At 40.6% G+C, this 16,560-nt stretch overlaps 1 protein-coding gene across 1 annotated transcript; it reads left to right on the plus strand.

Annotated features, from left to right (window-relative positions):
- Window positions 1-7,490: 7,490 nt before the first annotated feature.
- Window positions 7,491-14,224, plus strand: ncam3 (neural cell adhesion molecule 3). Its single transcript, XM_058648014.1, has 16 exons — window positions 7,491-7,797; window positions 8,160-8,231; window positions 8,321-8,518; window positions 8,652-8,789; window positions 9,218-9,361; window positions 9,659-9,776; window positions 10,190-10,344; window positions 10,450-10,583; window positions 10,697-10,832; window positions 11,297-11,464; window positions 11,558-11,678; window positions 11,950-12,076; window positions 12,368-12,536; window positions 12,640-12,826; window positions 12,911-13,039; window positions 13,204-14,224. Exons 1-16 carry the CDS (start codon window positions 7,731-7,733, stop codon window positions 13,244-13,246), a joined length of 2,106 nt encoding a protein of 701 aa, XP_058503997.1. The 5' UTR covers window positions 7,491-7,730; the 3' UTR covers window positions 13,247-14,224.
- Window positions 14,225-16,560: the final 2,336 nt, after the last annotated feature.

Here is a 16,560-nt window from a genome sequence, read left to right on the forward strand (position 1 = left end):
TGAGCATAAACATGGGTTACTATTATCATAATACTGACTGCACTGTAACAACATTCATAGATCACAATGCACAATGTTTTTTGCTGCCATATCAGATTTGCAATATCATGAGTTGTATTTATTTAGTAAAAATGTTTAAGTGATAAAAAATAAAAAAAAAGTCAACAAACAAAGTCTGGCTAACAGTGGAGTACTCGCTCAATACTCGCTCAATATGTTTTTTTGTGTTTTTTTGTTTGGTCACACCTGTGATGGGCAGGCCACCTGTGGCTCCAGCTGCCCACAACCATCATGCAGAGGCAAAAGAAAATGAAAAAATGAGGCTTGAGAAAAATGAATAAATTAATGAATGTACATTGTTTTCATTTAGGAACTCAAGATCCATGAAGGTATCATATATGGTTCCTTGCCCGTCTTTGTTAAAAACAACAAGAAGAATTTAAATAGAATAGGAACATCATTTTAGAACATTGTAGAACATTGTAGAACAGTGTGTCCCAATCATGGTCCTCGCGGACCCCTGTCCTGATTGATTTCATCAACTTACTATCATTAGTTTTTGAGATATTATCATAGATAGCAGGAGAAGACAGAGCCGTGCGACCACACTTTTTGCCTTTTCATGTAGCTGGATTTCTGGGTGCTGATTGGTTGGGTGAAATCTATGTGTTTCTAAGATCTCGCGGTAACGCACGGTAACTTGGTTTTGGATGTCTGCAGAAGCTACCAGATATAGTTCTTTGGGTTAACAGACAGAGAGCCAGACATTCCTGATGTGCACTTTACAAATAGACTTTTACAAATAGACTAAATTCAACAACAAAAACATTAACTTTTATGATTTGAATGCAGCCACTTTTTTCCATTCATTTCAACAGAAAGTGGAGCCACACAGCAGGGTAGTGGCTAGCCTTACAGCAAGAAAGTAACCGTTTCGATTCTAATTCAACCTCAGTGCTCTCTGTGTGGAGTTTGCATGATCTCCTCTGGTTTTCTCTTGGTACTCTGGTTTCCACCCAAAGTGGACACTCTGTAGTTGACCGTAGATGTGATTGTGAGAGGGAATGGTGGTTTGTCCTTGGATGGACTGGCCACCTATTCAGGGGTGTACCCCATCCCCCAAGACCGTCATATGGAGAATGAAGCTGAAGATAGTGAATGAGAGCTTAAACAAAACACTGTCCCTAACCTTAGCTATTATACCTAAGCATATAACCTTAACCTATAACCACAATTCACATTTTGACCCCTGACCCCAAACAGTACCTCAGAAATTAGGTTGCTCTTTAGGACCAGGTTTTGGTCTCTATCAGGACTACTGCTCCTGACAAGGTCAATGTTTATGCCAGAGAAGATCCTAAAGACGTTTTAAAAATACATGTAGACAGACAGACAGACACAGACACAGACACACAACAATGTTTTGTTCACACAAATGAGGAGAGTGAGGGTGTGTCTTCTCCAGTCACGAGAGTCCATGTCTGTCTCTCACTCCTTCCTGCCTGTCTCGTCCTAATGTCTTCAACGGCCTCTGCTTCTTTCAGCCTGCGTTCCGTATGGATGTGTTTTTGTTTGTTTCTGTCATATGTGCTGTATGGCAGCGTTAAATATATTATGTTGTACAGTTCACTGTAGTGTATTATCTGTGAAAACAGGCACACGAGAACACAGGGAGTCTGTAGTCTCAAAGCAAACAGCCTTGCCGACTCCTTAGCTGCCACATCCCTGACGTATAAGCTTATATGTCAACAGTGTGACATAAGCTTCTACACGTACTGCGTCAGTGTAGTTGTGCAGTGGGAAAAGTCAGAAAAGTGTATCTCTGTGCATCAGAGAGGGAACGTTTGTGGTGTCTATTATAGGAATAGTGTGGAGGTTTGGCTCAGACAGAGTGTCCTCAAAATCGTGTTTATTTTTTGCTCACAAAGACAAAGAGAGGAACACAAAACGTTCAGTTTGTGTGTGTGTGTGTGTTTTTGTATTTGTTTCCTATTCAGGACCTTTTCTGGCGTAAACACAGACCTTGTCAGGACCAGTGCACCTCATAGAGACCGAGAACGTGAGGGATACGGCCTTGGGTGGACTGAATGGAAGTCTTAAAACAGATGGAAATACTCATGACTGTGTACATGTGTGTGCAGTCTTAAAACAACCATCAACAACTTACAATACATTTTATTGGATAAGGTTATCTCTCTCTCTCTAAATATTTAGAAATCCTCTAAAAACGTGTTTAAAAATTGAAAACTTGAAATTCATCACGCATAACATTCCACCACTAAAACTATTGTTTTAAATAGTAAATTATAATATAATTTTTTCTAGTTTCCTGTACATTTGAAAATTCATGGATAACAATAATAATTATATTGTATTAAATGTTACAGAAACATAAGAAATCATTCTGATAATTACCAATGCTGGTTATTTACAGCAGCTGTGGCATAAACTGTATTTGGTGGTGTTTCCCAACCCTGGTCCTCAGGGAACACTGCCCTGCATGCAATATCTAAAACATGCAGGGCAGTGTTCCCTGAGGACCAGGGTTGGGAAACACTGGAATACATAAGTGACAATAACTTACTCTCTTTACCTGCTGACGTGACTGTAATAGACAGGTTTTTGTACTGAGGGCCTGATGTCTACAAACTGATGCAAAACATTTAATATTGACAATATTAATAATAAACAACGTGGTGCCTGCAAAATGCCAGCATATACAGTACTGCTGTTTGCCGTTGAATATAGGACCAGCTGGACCGCAGCATCACTGAAAACACGGGTTATAATTAGAAAAATACACAACTCAATCAAATGTGACGTGTGCAGTCCTAGTGTGTGCCCACCCTCGTTAATGGCCCTTGTTAACGGCCCTCATTTTGAGCACACTCCGTTTTAATGAGCCATAATAGCACCTCCTGATAATCAACTTGATAGGTGGCCCCCACTGGGCTCTGTAGCCTTTGATTGGCTGGATGCACATTGTTGTGGATGCACTGATAGGATATCTATGAGGAGGTGGGAGGGGCAGGCTGGACGTTGGCCAATGAAAGTTATAAGACCCAGAGGAACGAAGCTTAGATGGCAGCGGCACTGACACCACAAAGATGAAAGGGTTCGGATATAAATTGCATGTGTTTGTGTGTGTTTGCATTTGGAGACAAATTTCAGACCAAAAAAACCCCCAACAGTTTACTTCGGACGTTTGTTTGTCTGTCCTTTGGGACGACAGTTGCGTCCCTACCTGGCAACAATCAGATGTTTGGGTCAGTAAGGTCACGTAATTTCGAGGGAGGTCAGCGCTAGTGTTAGCTAAATGTTAGTATTACGAGCCTGGCGTCATAGTCATTGTGTCCTTGTGAAAGTGTATGTGTGATGAGCTGCAGGTGTGCATGGTTTTAATGATGTGTTGGTACAGGTGATCCTGGCAGCTGATTGGCCGTGCACCAAAGGTTTCAGTAAAAGAGGCTTCAGATTCTCCCAAATACAGTGGACTTCCCTTGTTCCTGCACTCAAGGTATTGTATTGTTGAAAGTCTCCTTCTTCATCTTGTCATTCAGGTTATACCTGGATTTAATATTTTTGTCTAGAAGAAATGTCTACTAATGTAGCCTTTTTTCAGGCGGCATGGTGGTGCAGTGGTTAGTAGTGGTGGTTAGCACTGTTGCCTCACAGCAAGAAGGTGCTGCGTTCAATTCCTGGTCTGGGACCTTTCTGTGTGGAGTTTGCATGTTCTCCCCATGTCTGCGTGGGTTTCCCCCAGGCTCTCCGGTTTCCTCCCACCATCAAAACATGTTCGAATGTTAGTTACATTCGGTCAGGTTGGTCGCAGCAGCTCTGATCAACCCTCCATCTGACCTCGACTTTTCCACCATCAGGGCCCTGAGCTTCAGTCAGATCATGGGTTTGTAGAGAGATGACTGATTACAAGACAAGGCCATTTTGTCTGTCACACAGCGGCATCTTGTCAAACAAGTATAATTTGTCTTTTTCCTCTTACCTGTTTCTCTCTTTGTTCTCTGTCTTTTGTGTGTGTGCTTAAACACCTGTTCTTTTCCCGCTGACCAGGTAAAAGCCGAAAGACACTTTTAGTCATTTATTTTTTACAATTTTCAATTAGAATGTAATTCTATAATCTTAAGTCTATTAAGTATCTAGTGTATGGTTACTGAAATAAATATGCAAGTCAGTAAAACATTTTCCAATGTAAGCTTTATTTTTCAGCAATAATTTATTTATTTTTTTAAATCGCTGCCCCTTAAAACGCTATTGTTTGCCCACGTCAGGCTCCTGTCACTGCCTTAATGATATTTTCTCAGATAATATCATTAAAAAAAGTTTATTGTCACATGCCTCTCTATAGTCTAGTCTTCTTCTGGGTCCAGTCATGTCAATATTATCTCATGTTTGCATTTCATTAAGTCACTGTAGCTCTTTTTCACTACAGAAATGTCCAGTGGTCTCTAAGAAAACACATTAAAAAGCTGAATATAATTTTAGTATTAAGTGTCTGTAGTGGTGAAGCACACTTAATTCCAAAGCCACTGAATTGTCGTTAGCTGTAAGCAGGTTCCAATTGGTTTGTCTCGTAGGTACTGTTTTAATTCATCAATCTTGAAGGCGAGAGTGTTGTGTGAAGAGTTTGCACATTTATTTCCACTTGCCGTACATCCATGTTACATTTCTATCCACATGTATCCAAGCTTCTCGAGGACCAACAACACATAGAAATATTCCCTTGATGTTCCAGTTTGTGAATGACAATCTATAGATTCCAACAGTAAGACAACACAACCTAATGTCACGTAGTGACCTGACTGTCAGAAACCTTGTTTCTAAACAGCTTCTAAATCCATCAAACTGCTCAATATGTTTCAGTCATATCTTCCAATCCCTTGATATGTCATAGCTGTCAAAGATATCAAGGTGTCCGTGGTACTGTTCTGGCAGAAATTCACAACAGTGAATTCTGTCCCACGGTTCTTTCTGGAAAGACTGGAGAGTCAAATAGGCAGTCGAGATTGTTGAAGTTTTAACACAGGGAGTTTTTAATGCTGTTGCACGAGCAGAGTACACAGTATTCGTATCAAGCAGATACTATACCATGCACTGACTCGTGTCAGTGAGAGCTTGCCTAAATAAAGGTGTTAGTTCCTGTGTGTGTACAGCGGAGAAAATAAGTATTGAACGTGTCAACATTTTTCTCAGTAAATATATTTCTGATGGGGCTATTGGGATGAAATTTTCACCAGATGTCAGTAACAACCCACGTTATCCACACATACAAAGAAATAAAAACATGAATGTCCATGACAAAAGTTATGTGTAAGTAAGTGAAATGACACAGGGAAAAAGTATTGAACACATGAAGAAAAAAAGGGGTAAGAAGGCACAGGAAGCCAGTATTTAGGAAGCAATCCTGCCCCCTATCAGTGCAAATTAATATTAGCTGGATAAGTCCTAATTGGTGGCCTATAAAGGTTTCTCATTACCAAGGTGACACTCAAGAAGCATTTCAAGATGGGTAAAAGCAAAGAGCTGTCCCAAGACCTTCACAAGCTTATTGTAGACAAACATACGGATGGCATTGGCATCTAAACTTCTGAATGTTCCAGTGAGCACTGTTGGAGCTATTATTCGGAAGTGGAAAGAACATTGTTACACCATTAACCGACCGCGACCAGGTGCTCCTCGCAAGATTACTGACAGAGGAGTCCATAGAATAATTAGAAGAGTTGTCCAAGAACCAAGGACCACTCGCAGAGATCTTCAGAAAGACCTTGAAGAAGCAGGTATAGTTGTTTAAAAAAAAACAATTAGTAATGCACTCCACCGCCATAGCCTCTATGCACGCTCACCACGCAAGACACCACTGCTCAAGAAAAGGCATGTGGAAGCTCGCTTAAAGTTTGCTGCACAACATTTGGACAAGCCAATGTTATACTGGGAAAATATAATCTGGTCAGATGAGACCAAAATTGAACTCTTTGGCTGTCATAAATTGGAGCTGTATATCACCCTAAAAACACCATACCAACAGTGCAGTTTGGAGGTGGGAGCATCATGGTGTGGGGCTGTTTTTCAGCATCTGGCACTGGCAGATGTAATTGAAGGAAGGATGAATGGAGAAATGTATTGTGATATTCTTGATAAGAATCTGCTGCCATCCACAAGGATGCTGAAGATGGTGGACATTTCAGCAAGACAATGATCTCAAACACAAAGCCAAGGAAACAATCAATTGGTTTAAGAGAAAGAAAATCAAGCTGTTAGAATGGCCCAGTCAATCACCCGACTTGAATCCGAATGAAAACTGAAAACTCTGGAAAGAACTGAAGATCAGAGTTCATAGAAGATGCCCCCGGAACAGAAAAATGTTGATGCGATCAATACTTATTTTCTCCGCTGTATGTGTTCGTTGATACAGGAACAGAGAAACAGGAAGTTCTGTGTTGAAAGAAGTGTCAGTTTAAGCCGGTTTAAACTATCTAAGGCTATCATTTTCATATGCACAGGGGTCAGACAGCACAAGATGAAGCTTAAAAATAGCCTCGTTGTCAGGCAGAAATAGGTCTTAGTCATATGGCATAGTCATTTTCCATTACAGTACCTTTTATCTAAGAACAAAATAACATCTGAAGAGCCACAAAGCAACGTTCCTTTACTTGTGAGAATATTTAATCAAAGACTTAAGCCCAACAGTTTACTACTTCAACTGTTCATAAATTACATTGTAACAAGCGATCTTGCACCAACCACCCGACCTAACCCTGAACTACAACCAACTTAACTCTGGCTCCTACAGTGTCTATTTTGATTTGCTTGAAGCCTTGAACAGGCTGAACTGGATGATTAAATGTACTTTTGTACAATCACAGGACAGTGGCTGTTTTTCCTGAAACCTTTTCTTTGGGTTAAAACAAGCTTGTCCCTGAGCTTTGTTGATTTCGGCATCCTACAGGATGTATTATGTTTTCAGGCAATGTGGCGGTGTAGTGACTTTGGTGGTGTATGTGCCGTGTGGTGCGTGTACTCGGGAAGAATGTGACCCCTTTGAGGGAGGAAAAAATGATGGCATGATAGAAATATCTCTCTCCATCTTCTCCTCTCTTCCCCTGGGGGCAGCTGCCTCCCCTGCTTTCATCCGGTAGCCTAGAGGGAGACGCAGGGAGCAGGGTGAAGAGAAAGGCGAGAGACACAGACAGACAGACAGACGGGGAGTGGGAGGCTTTAGGTAGGTGGGAGGGCAGACAACTACGAAGACAAAGGGAACATGAGGACAATTGTGAGGTTGTAAAGATAAAACAGAGAGAGGGACAAGCGTCACTCCCATCATCACCTCCTGTTTCTCAGTACATTACACAGTGACTCTGTTGGAGCTAAAGGAGGGATGAAAGACCCCCCCCCTCTCACTCACGCACTCCCTCTCTCTCATTTCCTCTCATCGAAGCTGTCATGCCCCTATATAACCTCTGACACAGACACTCTCTTTGGTCATCGTTTGGTGGCTTTTCTACAACAGGTGCAACACTGAGCCAAAGTCAGCTGGACGTTCTTTGCCAGTTGTAAAATTAAGATTAAGATATGTTAGTTTGTTGTGTAAAGTCTATTAGATAAGAATTTAAACAGCCGTCCAGTTGTGTGTGCTGAAAATCCAAGGCATCCGGATTGAACAAAGAGCAGAATTCTGAAAATTTGAAGTCTTAAGAGATCGGTTACCTGCAGCCAAAATGAAGAACCAATCACCTTTCTTGAGGCGAGCCTTGCTGCTCCTGGTGCTGGTGGTGTATGGTACAGGTAAGATCTGTTGTTGTTTTAAGAATTTGCCAGTTTTGTAATGTTCTGTTTATGTGCACACACTGTAATATTCAGACTGTGATGAAGTGAAAGCAGGACATATGTCAGAAAATAACCACTATCTGACTGTTTTCACCCCAAATCTAGGTGTTAAATTAAGGAGTTAGAAAGAAATACAGTGATAGAAAGGCTGATGAATGGATGGTTTTTGTTCTTCACTGGTAAAAGTCTGTATTTTAACATGAAATATGAAATCGATAAAAGAGCAAGGAGTTATTTTGCTATTTTGGTTTGCTATTTGGGTTTCCATTTGGCACAGGAATCCTCAAAGAAAATATTTTTTTTCCTCTCTTCATCTATAGATGCAAAGATGGAAATAATTAACACAAAGCAGGATGTGTTGGTGGGAGAAGAATTTTTACTGCTTTGTAAAGGTTAGTCACTTCTTTTACATTTTCACATGGAAATTTCCTTTTTTGCAGTATTACTTAACTCTGCTTTCGCTTCTTCTCTCCTTTGCTAGCTGGAGGAGAGGGCGATATAACATGGCAGAAGGACGGGGAAGATATTGACGATGGAGACAAGGTGACAACAATAGATGAGACCACCTCCCAGTTGTCCATCAAGAATGCGACAATCGAGGATGCTGGCAAGTACACCTGTTTGTGTGACTTCAGCTCTGGACACAATGACGATGTGCAAGCACAGGTGTATGTTCATGGTGAGTAACAGCTGGCTTCACACACACATATACCCAAAGAGTTAGTTGAGTTTTTCCATGTATTTAGAGTTGAGATAGTGTGTAATTATGTACTGGCTAAACTCAATTTCGATGATATCTTTCCCTATGTCAGATGGTCCATCATTTGGTGAAACCAAAACATACCACGAGTTTCTTGAAGGCAAAGATGGGGTGGTGCCGTGTCAGGTGACCGGCCGGCCAGCAGTGGAAGTTCAGTGGCTAAGGAATAATCAAAAAATCTCCACTAAAGGTACATGACCATGACCTATGGCCTCACGGGGCTGCTGTGTTAGATGGATATTAACTGTGATAATATTCTGGATGCAGACATTTCTTTAGTTTGGAGCAGGTTATGAAGCAGTAATGGAAACTGATATTTCAATTTCTTGGCTGCCCTGATGTGACTTATGTAAAACGCTCCGCATTTATAATGCCGTTTTTTAATGCTATGTCATGTCACAGGCTTTAATTTTCCCCGAATAATAAAACAAATCAATAAATGCAGGTTTGGGTATCAAAAGAGAAAAATTAATCACTTATCAATCCATATTACCTGCGATACACAGGCTCTGTAAATGCAAAACAATATCTTGTCATGTTTTATAGTAATATAGTTTGTATTTGCCTTTTTTCTCCACTCATGATTGTTTTGCTTTTGCCCTTTTTTCCTCACTGCAGTTGGAGCTCGCGTGCGTCACATAAGCGATAACACGCTCCGTATTGAGGGTGTGAAAAGGGAGGATGGTGGGACGTATGTGTGTCACGCCCAGATCAAAGGAAGGCCTGTCTATCAGGAGCTTGCTATCTCTGTTGTTGTCAATGGTGGGTAGCTTTTTTATTATTATCTTTCTATTGTTAGTCCTGTGTTTTATATATAAGTTCTTCATTTGAGTGTTAGATCTCAATCCAGCGCAATTGATGCAAATGAGTTGTCTTCGCAAATATTGTGAAGGCCAAATCTACCAGTTTATTAACTGTACAATACTAAGCACAAGATACTTTGAGATATAAACACAGAGCATTGGTACACTAAATCTAAAAGGTGTTTAAGAAGGAAGAACATTGTGGGTTTTTGTGTGAATATTATACATTGTTTTCTTCTTCAATTTCCTCTTACAGTACCTCCTAAAGTGCTTCTAAGAGAAGAGGTGAAAAAAGTGATGGCTGGATCAGAGAGCAATGTTTCCCTGGTTTGTTTGGTGGACGGTCAGCCCAAACCAAATATCACATGGATCATGTAAGACCTCAGTTTATTCATCATGTTGATTATGTATAACATGGACATATTGTAGATTTTTGTCAGAATTTGCATGAAAGTTTCTTCTTCTCTTTCCAATTTGTTTGTCATACGTTCTCACAACTGCAACTCTTAGAGTGAGACAATCTATCATTAGCAGCAAAACTGAGTCATAATAAGTTGATATTTGGACCCCCGAGTGTGCCCCACGTTGTGTGGCACTTTGTGTGTGAGTGTGCATACAAAGCGGAAGCAATTTTCTTATCAGTTTTGTTAATGTTCTGTGGCATCACTTGTCTCCTCCACTAACTTTATCTCTGTCTCCTTCTTCTGGCCTCTTTCCAGGACTGTAATTATTTGGATGGCATGTCGATGTCATATTAATGAAGAATGTCTCCTTTTCCTACTTGCAGGCCGAGAACGTTTGACCCTTCACGCCACCTGTTCAACTCAGACCGCAGTCAGTTGACTATATTGTCCGTTGCTCAAGCCGACTATGGAGAATATGTCTGCTCCGCCACCAACAAGATATCTGAGGACAGTGCAACCATCATGCTTCATGTGTTTGGTTGGTTCAGTTTTATTCTCACTTTATCACTTTATTCTCTGTCCCCCTGGTAAATGTGGCACTCAATATTCACTTTTGGATTTTGGTTTAAATGTTTTATTTCAGAGGCTCCAGAGGTGTTTGTGTCAGCAGAGCAGCAGAGTGTGTTAGTGGGAGAGAGAGTGTCCGTGTCCTGTAATGTGTCCGGCCATCCCCAGCCTGAGCTGCACTGGCTCAACAAGCACAGTGGACAAACACTGGTAAGAGTGTGTCAAAACAGACACACAGAAGAGAGCAAAACTCATAATGGGATATACATTCTGTGTGTCCAGTGATACTGGTCCTCTCATCATATTTTTTTTTTCTCTGTCAGGACTCTGCATCTGGCCACATTCGTGTGGTGAATGGTGTGTTGATGATAGATGAGATACTGCCCTCTGATGGCGGACTATATTCTTGCATGGCTGTCAGCACGTCTGGAAATGCATCAAGAGATGTCGCAATACACAGTAAGGGGTTCTTTCTGATTTGGTGTTTCAGACAATTACACTAGAAATGACAATAGAATGCATATATGTATATATACACACACATATATACATATATATGCATATATACACACATATATATACATATATGTATATATGTATATATATATATATATATATATATATATCTTGAGTATATTAATGTCCATGTTATTAACTTGAAATCCATCCTGCCATACTTATGTCCCACACACAATCTTTAGTTTTGAGGTAATACTCTTCACATAAGTTGTACATATTGTACACATGTAGATGGTTACCAAGCTATTATTTGGATATTACTTTAGAAATAAGATGGTATTGCCATAATATTGCGTCTCTGGTACCTTATTTTTTCCATGAAACGTGACTGTAATGTAAAGTGTTGCCTATGTACAGTGTGATGTGTCAATTTTTTACTTTTGATTTTCCTGCTTGACTTGCAGCTCAGCCCGGCCCTCCTCTGTACCTGTCAGTCTCACCTGGACCGACCTCAGTCCTCTTCTCCCTCAAAACAATGCCCGTCAGTGGAGGAACTCCAGTCACAAGCTTTGTCCTGCAGTGGAGGCAAAGTGCAACACAGGAGTGGAAGGAGGTGAAAGTACCCGCTTCAGGTAGAAAAAACATTTTGTTGTTGATTGTCGGGGTCTCAGTTCAGTCAATGTTTCTGTGCATATGCTGAAGTGTTTTTGTATTCACATTTGTAGATTCCCTGGCTATCACCGCCCTGAAGCCCTACACTTTGTACACAGTGCGGTTTGCAGCTATGAACGCTGTAGGACTGGGATGGTTCTCGGAGACGAAAAGCGTTCGCACCCTGGGAATACGTAAGTGGTACACATACACTGCAACAATCACTCACTTGATGTACAATTATACAGTTCATCTGACATGACTATTTTTCCTTGTTTGTCTCTCATGCAACCGTGATCTTAATATTTCCATGACATCACCATCTGCTGCCATTCATCCTCAGGAGGTAAAGCACTCATAGTAACTTCCACTCAATTTATTAATCAAGTTCCAACTGTATCCATCTGTTCACAACATGTTAAATGTAATCAGCTGGTAATGAGTTACTTCCTCTTTCTTGCTCTGTAGGTGAACCAGACAGTCCAGTCTTGTCCAATGCCATTAAAATAGAGAGCAATTCCTTCACTCTCCCTCTCAAGCAGATTGATGATGGTGGAATGCCTCTGCTGCACTTCAGCATACGATACAGACAGGCAAGGGCGTCTCTCTCTCTCTCTTCTTTGGTCCTTTCGATTTCAGTCTTTCAGATAGATGATAGATAGATAGATAGATACTTTATTCATCTCACAGAGAAATTCACAGTTCAGCAGCTCCAGAATATGTTACAAGATAGAAACATAAGAGGCATGCAAGTCTATGTACAGTCTAAATATAAACTGAAACATATGTATAAAAAAGAAAAAATATATAAAATATAAAGACGTTAAAAAGAATGAGATGATGAATGAGATTTCATCCTGTGTGTCCACCCTCTCTTTAACCAGGATAAAGAAGGGGCTGAGTGGAAGGAGATGAAACTGTCATCTGAAGCCAACACTGTCTCCCTTGAAGACCTGTCCTTCGGGTCAGACTATCAAATGGAAGTCATGGCCGTCAATGCTAATGGTTCCTCTATCCCTGCCAAGATGAACTTCACCATCGCAGAAAAGCCTCGTATGTGGCCTTCTACTTTGCCAGTTCAGCACAACTAGAAATAGTTCCAACATGAATTGATACCTCATCAGTGTTTTGTTGACATTGTCCTTCCTCTTTAAAGAGAGCAGCAGCATGACCAAAGGTAGCGTGGTCGGCATCGTCATGGTTATCTTTCTGGTGGTGTTCCTGATGGTAGACGCCACCTGCTGCTACAGAAATCGCTGCGGCCTCCTCATGTCCATAGCCGTAAAACTGTTTGGACAGAAGGTTCCGGGCCTCAAAAGGCTTGAGGATGGAACATCTAATGGGTAAGTTGGACTCAAGGTGAAGCGATTAGAAAAACGTTTTTTTTAAGGTTTTTATCATCATTTATGTGTGTGTTCTGGCTGCAGAGACGTGAATCTGAAAGGCATCTCCACTCTCCGAGACAGTATGCAACAGCTGGGGGTCCAGACATTCACCAAGGAGGGGGGGCAGCTCACAGAGGTCACCTGCGACAAAGCCCCCCTCACCAAAAATGAGTATGTTTATTCACTCTCATGAGGCAGGAGCCAAATCGATTGTTCTTGGAAATAATTTGTGCCCCAAGTTACATTACTATTACGTTTTTTGGTGAATTCATTTCATATATTCGTATTGTTTTATCCTAATGTCTCACCAACAATTCCCTCCCCCCCCCACACAGGAAAATACAATCAGACAGAAGCCACCCTACTGTTGAAGCATGAGGCGAAGAAGAGGTAAAACACCAGCATAAATCATGTGAAAATGTACTGCTATAAATTCACATTCACACGGTCACACCCACTGGCTCAGAAGACTCAAGCAATTCCTATGTCGGATACAACTGCCATGGAAACGGCCAAATGTCTGCAACAGAGTGAAAACTGACTGACTTTGTGTGGAAGTGTTTTGTCCTATCTGGTGTTGATTAGTACAGGTTTAACTAAGAGTGAAAGGAAAAAAGAAATCTCCTTTACAGGATAATCTTGGTGTCTGTGTTTTACAGGGTAAAATTGTTGTGACTGTTTGGTTGTCATTGCTATTATTATTATTATTATTGCCTATTTTAAACCTGCTTGTTGAATGTTATACACAGAAACAAAGTTTTGTCTTATTTCGCATTTCTTTAAGCATAAGAGTGTTTCAAAATCATTTCATTGACATGTAAAAATGTGTGGTGTTATTTTAACTTTCATGCATTTGGCTGCTATGTTTTGTAAAACTATACATACTAGATTAGATAACAATGCATCCTGATATTGACCAGTATTATCAACCAATTACAGGGCCTTTCAGCTTAAACTAAAACTAACCTTAATGACATTTTTTTATGCACTGGTATTTATTTTTGTTATTGCATAAATATTCATCATGAGAGGCTTTAAAATTAGAGCCGTATTTGTAGCCAGTTTTACTATTCTGCACTTTTTTCTGATTTTCTTTTTAAACTAACATTGCACTTAAAAATAAACTTTTATTATGAGGAGAACCCTTTTTAAAGTACCTGTAATAATAGACAGTTATACGTCAAAGTAAGTTAATCTATTCTGTTGAAAAAGGTCTGTGTGAAAAAGTGAAATTTAGGTATTTAACTCAGTTGCAGCACATGTTTTTTTTTTTTGCATTTTTTGTATCACAAGTTCTTTTTTTACTTCCTTGTTACATGTATATTCCACTGATCACTGTAAATGACTGTACATACAGTACACTTCAAGTCTTTGTGTTCGAACAAAAAACCTGTCTGCAAAGCAACGAGTCTGACTAAGTCATTGTCCCTCTTTTCAAAATCAGAATGATTATAATATCTGTTCAGAAAGCCATTAATGATGACGCTGTACAGGTAATTTACCCTGCAAATAAACAGAAACTATAACCTGAAGTAAGCAAACCAAAGCACACTACACAAAACATGTAGTCTAAATTTCCCATGTTAGCTCCCACTCATGCAGATTTCATATTTAAGCTGAAAGCAAGTTTATGTTTCTGCCTCCATAGTCACACCTTCTGTAACTATATATATATTCACAACAGGGCAGATACAATGGTTTGCTTTAAGCAACATAAAACGACATCAACATCCTGTTTTTGCTTCAATGAAAATCAGATATTGTGTCATGGACCTTTTCCCAGCAAACATTCTGTTAATGAGTCGATTGAAGCTTCTCTATTTTTAATAGTTTAAATATAAGTGAGAGATAGGCAGCGGAGCAACAACAAAGTAAAGTCAGTTGACCATGACGAACCAATCAGCTCTCAGCCTGTTGCTGCGGATCTGCCCTGATTTTAGCCGACAATGCTGTAATTATCTGTTTTGATACACGCCACATAGATTATATTTGGAGACACTGGGTGATCATGTCTTCCACAGTGAGCTCATATTTGTCTGTAAGCATTGAATTTCCTGAGGAAATGACTGATGTCTAACTAATTTTTGCCCCAAAAGCAAACATGTACAGTGGATTTAGTTGTTATTTTTCCTGTTTAAACTTTTTTTCAAGGGGAGGGGGGATACAAGCTGTGTGGTCTTAATAACAATGAGGAAAATGGTTATTTGAAGACACATTACTGTGCCGAAACGTGCACTTGTATGTATAACTATTGCAATGCAGGACACACTCGAAAAAGGCAGACACTGGGCATGTGGGTAAAGTCAAAGCCAATCACCTGCAAACACTGATGTAACAATCACGGGGAGAACACAAGAAACACACAAGACAGTCTGGCAGTGGGTGACAGGAGTGTGCCGAATATAAAATGAATGGATCTGATACAACACGAGTGAATGTAACCAACAAACAAGAAACTACAGGTAAAGACAAACAGAAATATGACACAAGCAAGATACAACATATAAAGGAAGATCAGCCCACAAAATACACAGGGAGAAAAATCACAAAATATGACACCAAACAATAAATTAAAAAAACTTAAAAATGAATGAAAGTCCAAATAGTACAAGATGATAGTGGAAATTATGCTCATGTAACACTGATGATGTTTGTTTCCACCATAGTGATAAAAAAAAAACTATGTTGTGATTGGTCACATGATCTGTTATTCAGCTCAGCCGTAAATACTTTTCTAATTGAGCTCAGTGAACCTGAGTAAGCTGAAGGTGGTTGTTGTTGTTCAATTGTGAATAAGTAAGTAATATCAGTGTGTGGTGTTTTTTTTCATCTTTTTCTGCTTTATTCACAGCAGATGAATGTTGCGCACTATGAACAAAGAGAAATTAGAAACAGAGGAAAGATGTGCCTCCTAAAAGAAGAAACTGCAAAGCTCAGGAACAGGTGGAGAAGATCCTGGTTATGTTAATGGCTGATAACTTCTGCCAGAGTCCCTAACCCTGGATTTCCACTGGACGCGGAACGGCCGCGGAACGGCCGCGGCGCGGTAGCCGTTGCAAATAGCTTCCATTCTAATCAATGTGAGCATTCCCACCGGCCGCGCTGCGGCGCGGATCAGCAGCGGCCCAGAAGCGGCTCGCCGCGCCGCAGCGCTATCGATAGGAATCAGTTCTATTTTTTCCGTTGCCGCTGCTGAACCTCGTAAATTTCAACGAAGCAGATCGCACAAGACAGGAAGTCGGACACAGTATCAAAGTAAAACACTTCCGCCCCCCTTTCAAAATAAAACACAATACGCAGGTCACAACTTCACCTCAACGTTACGTCATAACCGGTGCTCCCAGGTCAACAGTCATTTGATCCGAGGGTCTCGGAGACAATGGACGACGAGAGACTGATTATGGAAGTGGAGAAATGAAAGAAGCTGTGTTGTTGTTGTTTCCTTTATACACACAGTCTATCGCGGGATCTCGCGTCCGTTCGAGATTATCGCGCGATCTTCCGTGAATACCGCTGGCTCCAAAGGCTCCGCGCCGCTGCCGTAACGCGCCCGGTGGGGATTGACGTTTGGGAGAGGACGAAGCAGAACCGCGCCGCGGCCGTTCCGCGTCCAGTGGAAATCCAGGGTTAGACCAAAATCCCATGCGGGTTTAAAATAAAAAGAATCTGTTGTTTCTTTGATCTGAGAACTA

The sequence above is a fragment of the Solea solea genome, chromosome 13 (assembly GCF_958295425.1).
Source record: "Solea solea chromosome 13, fSolSol10.1, whole genome shotgun sequence".
Classification (NCBI taxonomy): domain Eukaryota; kingdom Metazoa; phylum Chordata; class Actinopteri; order Pleuronectiformes; family Soleidae; genus Solea; species Solea solea.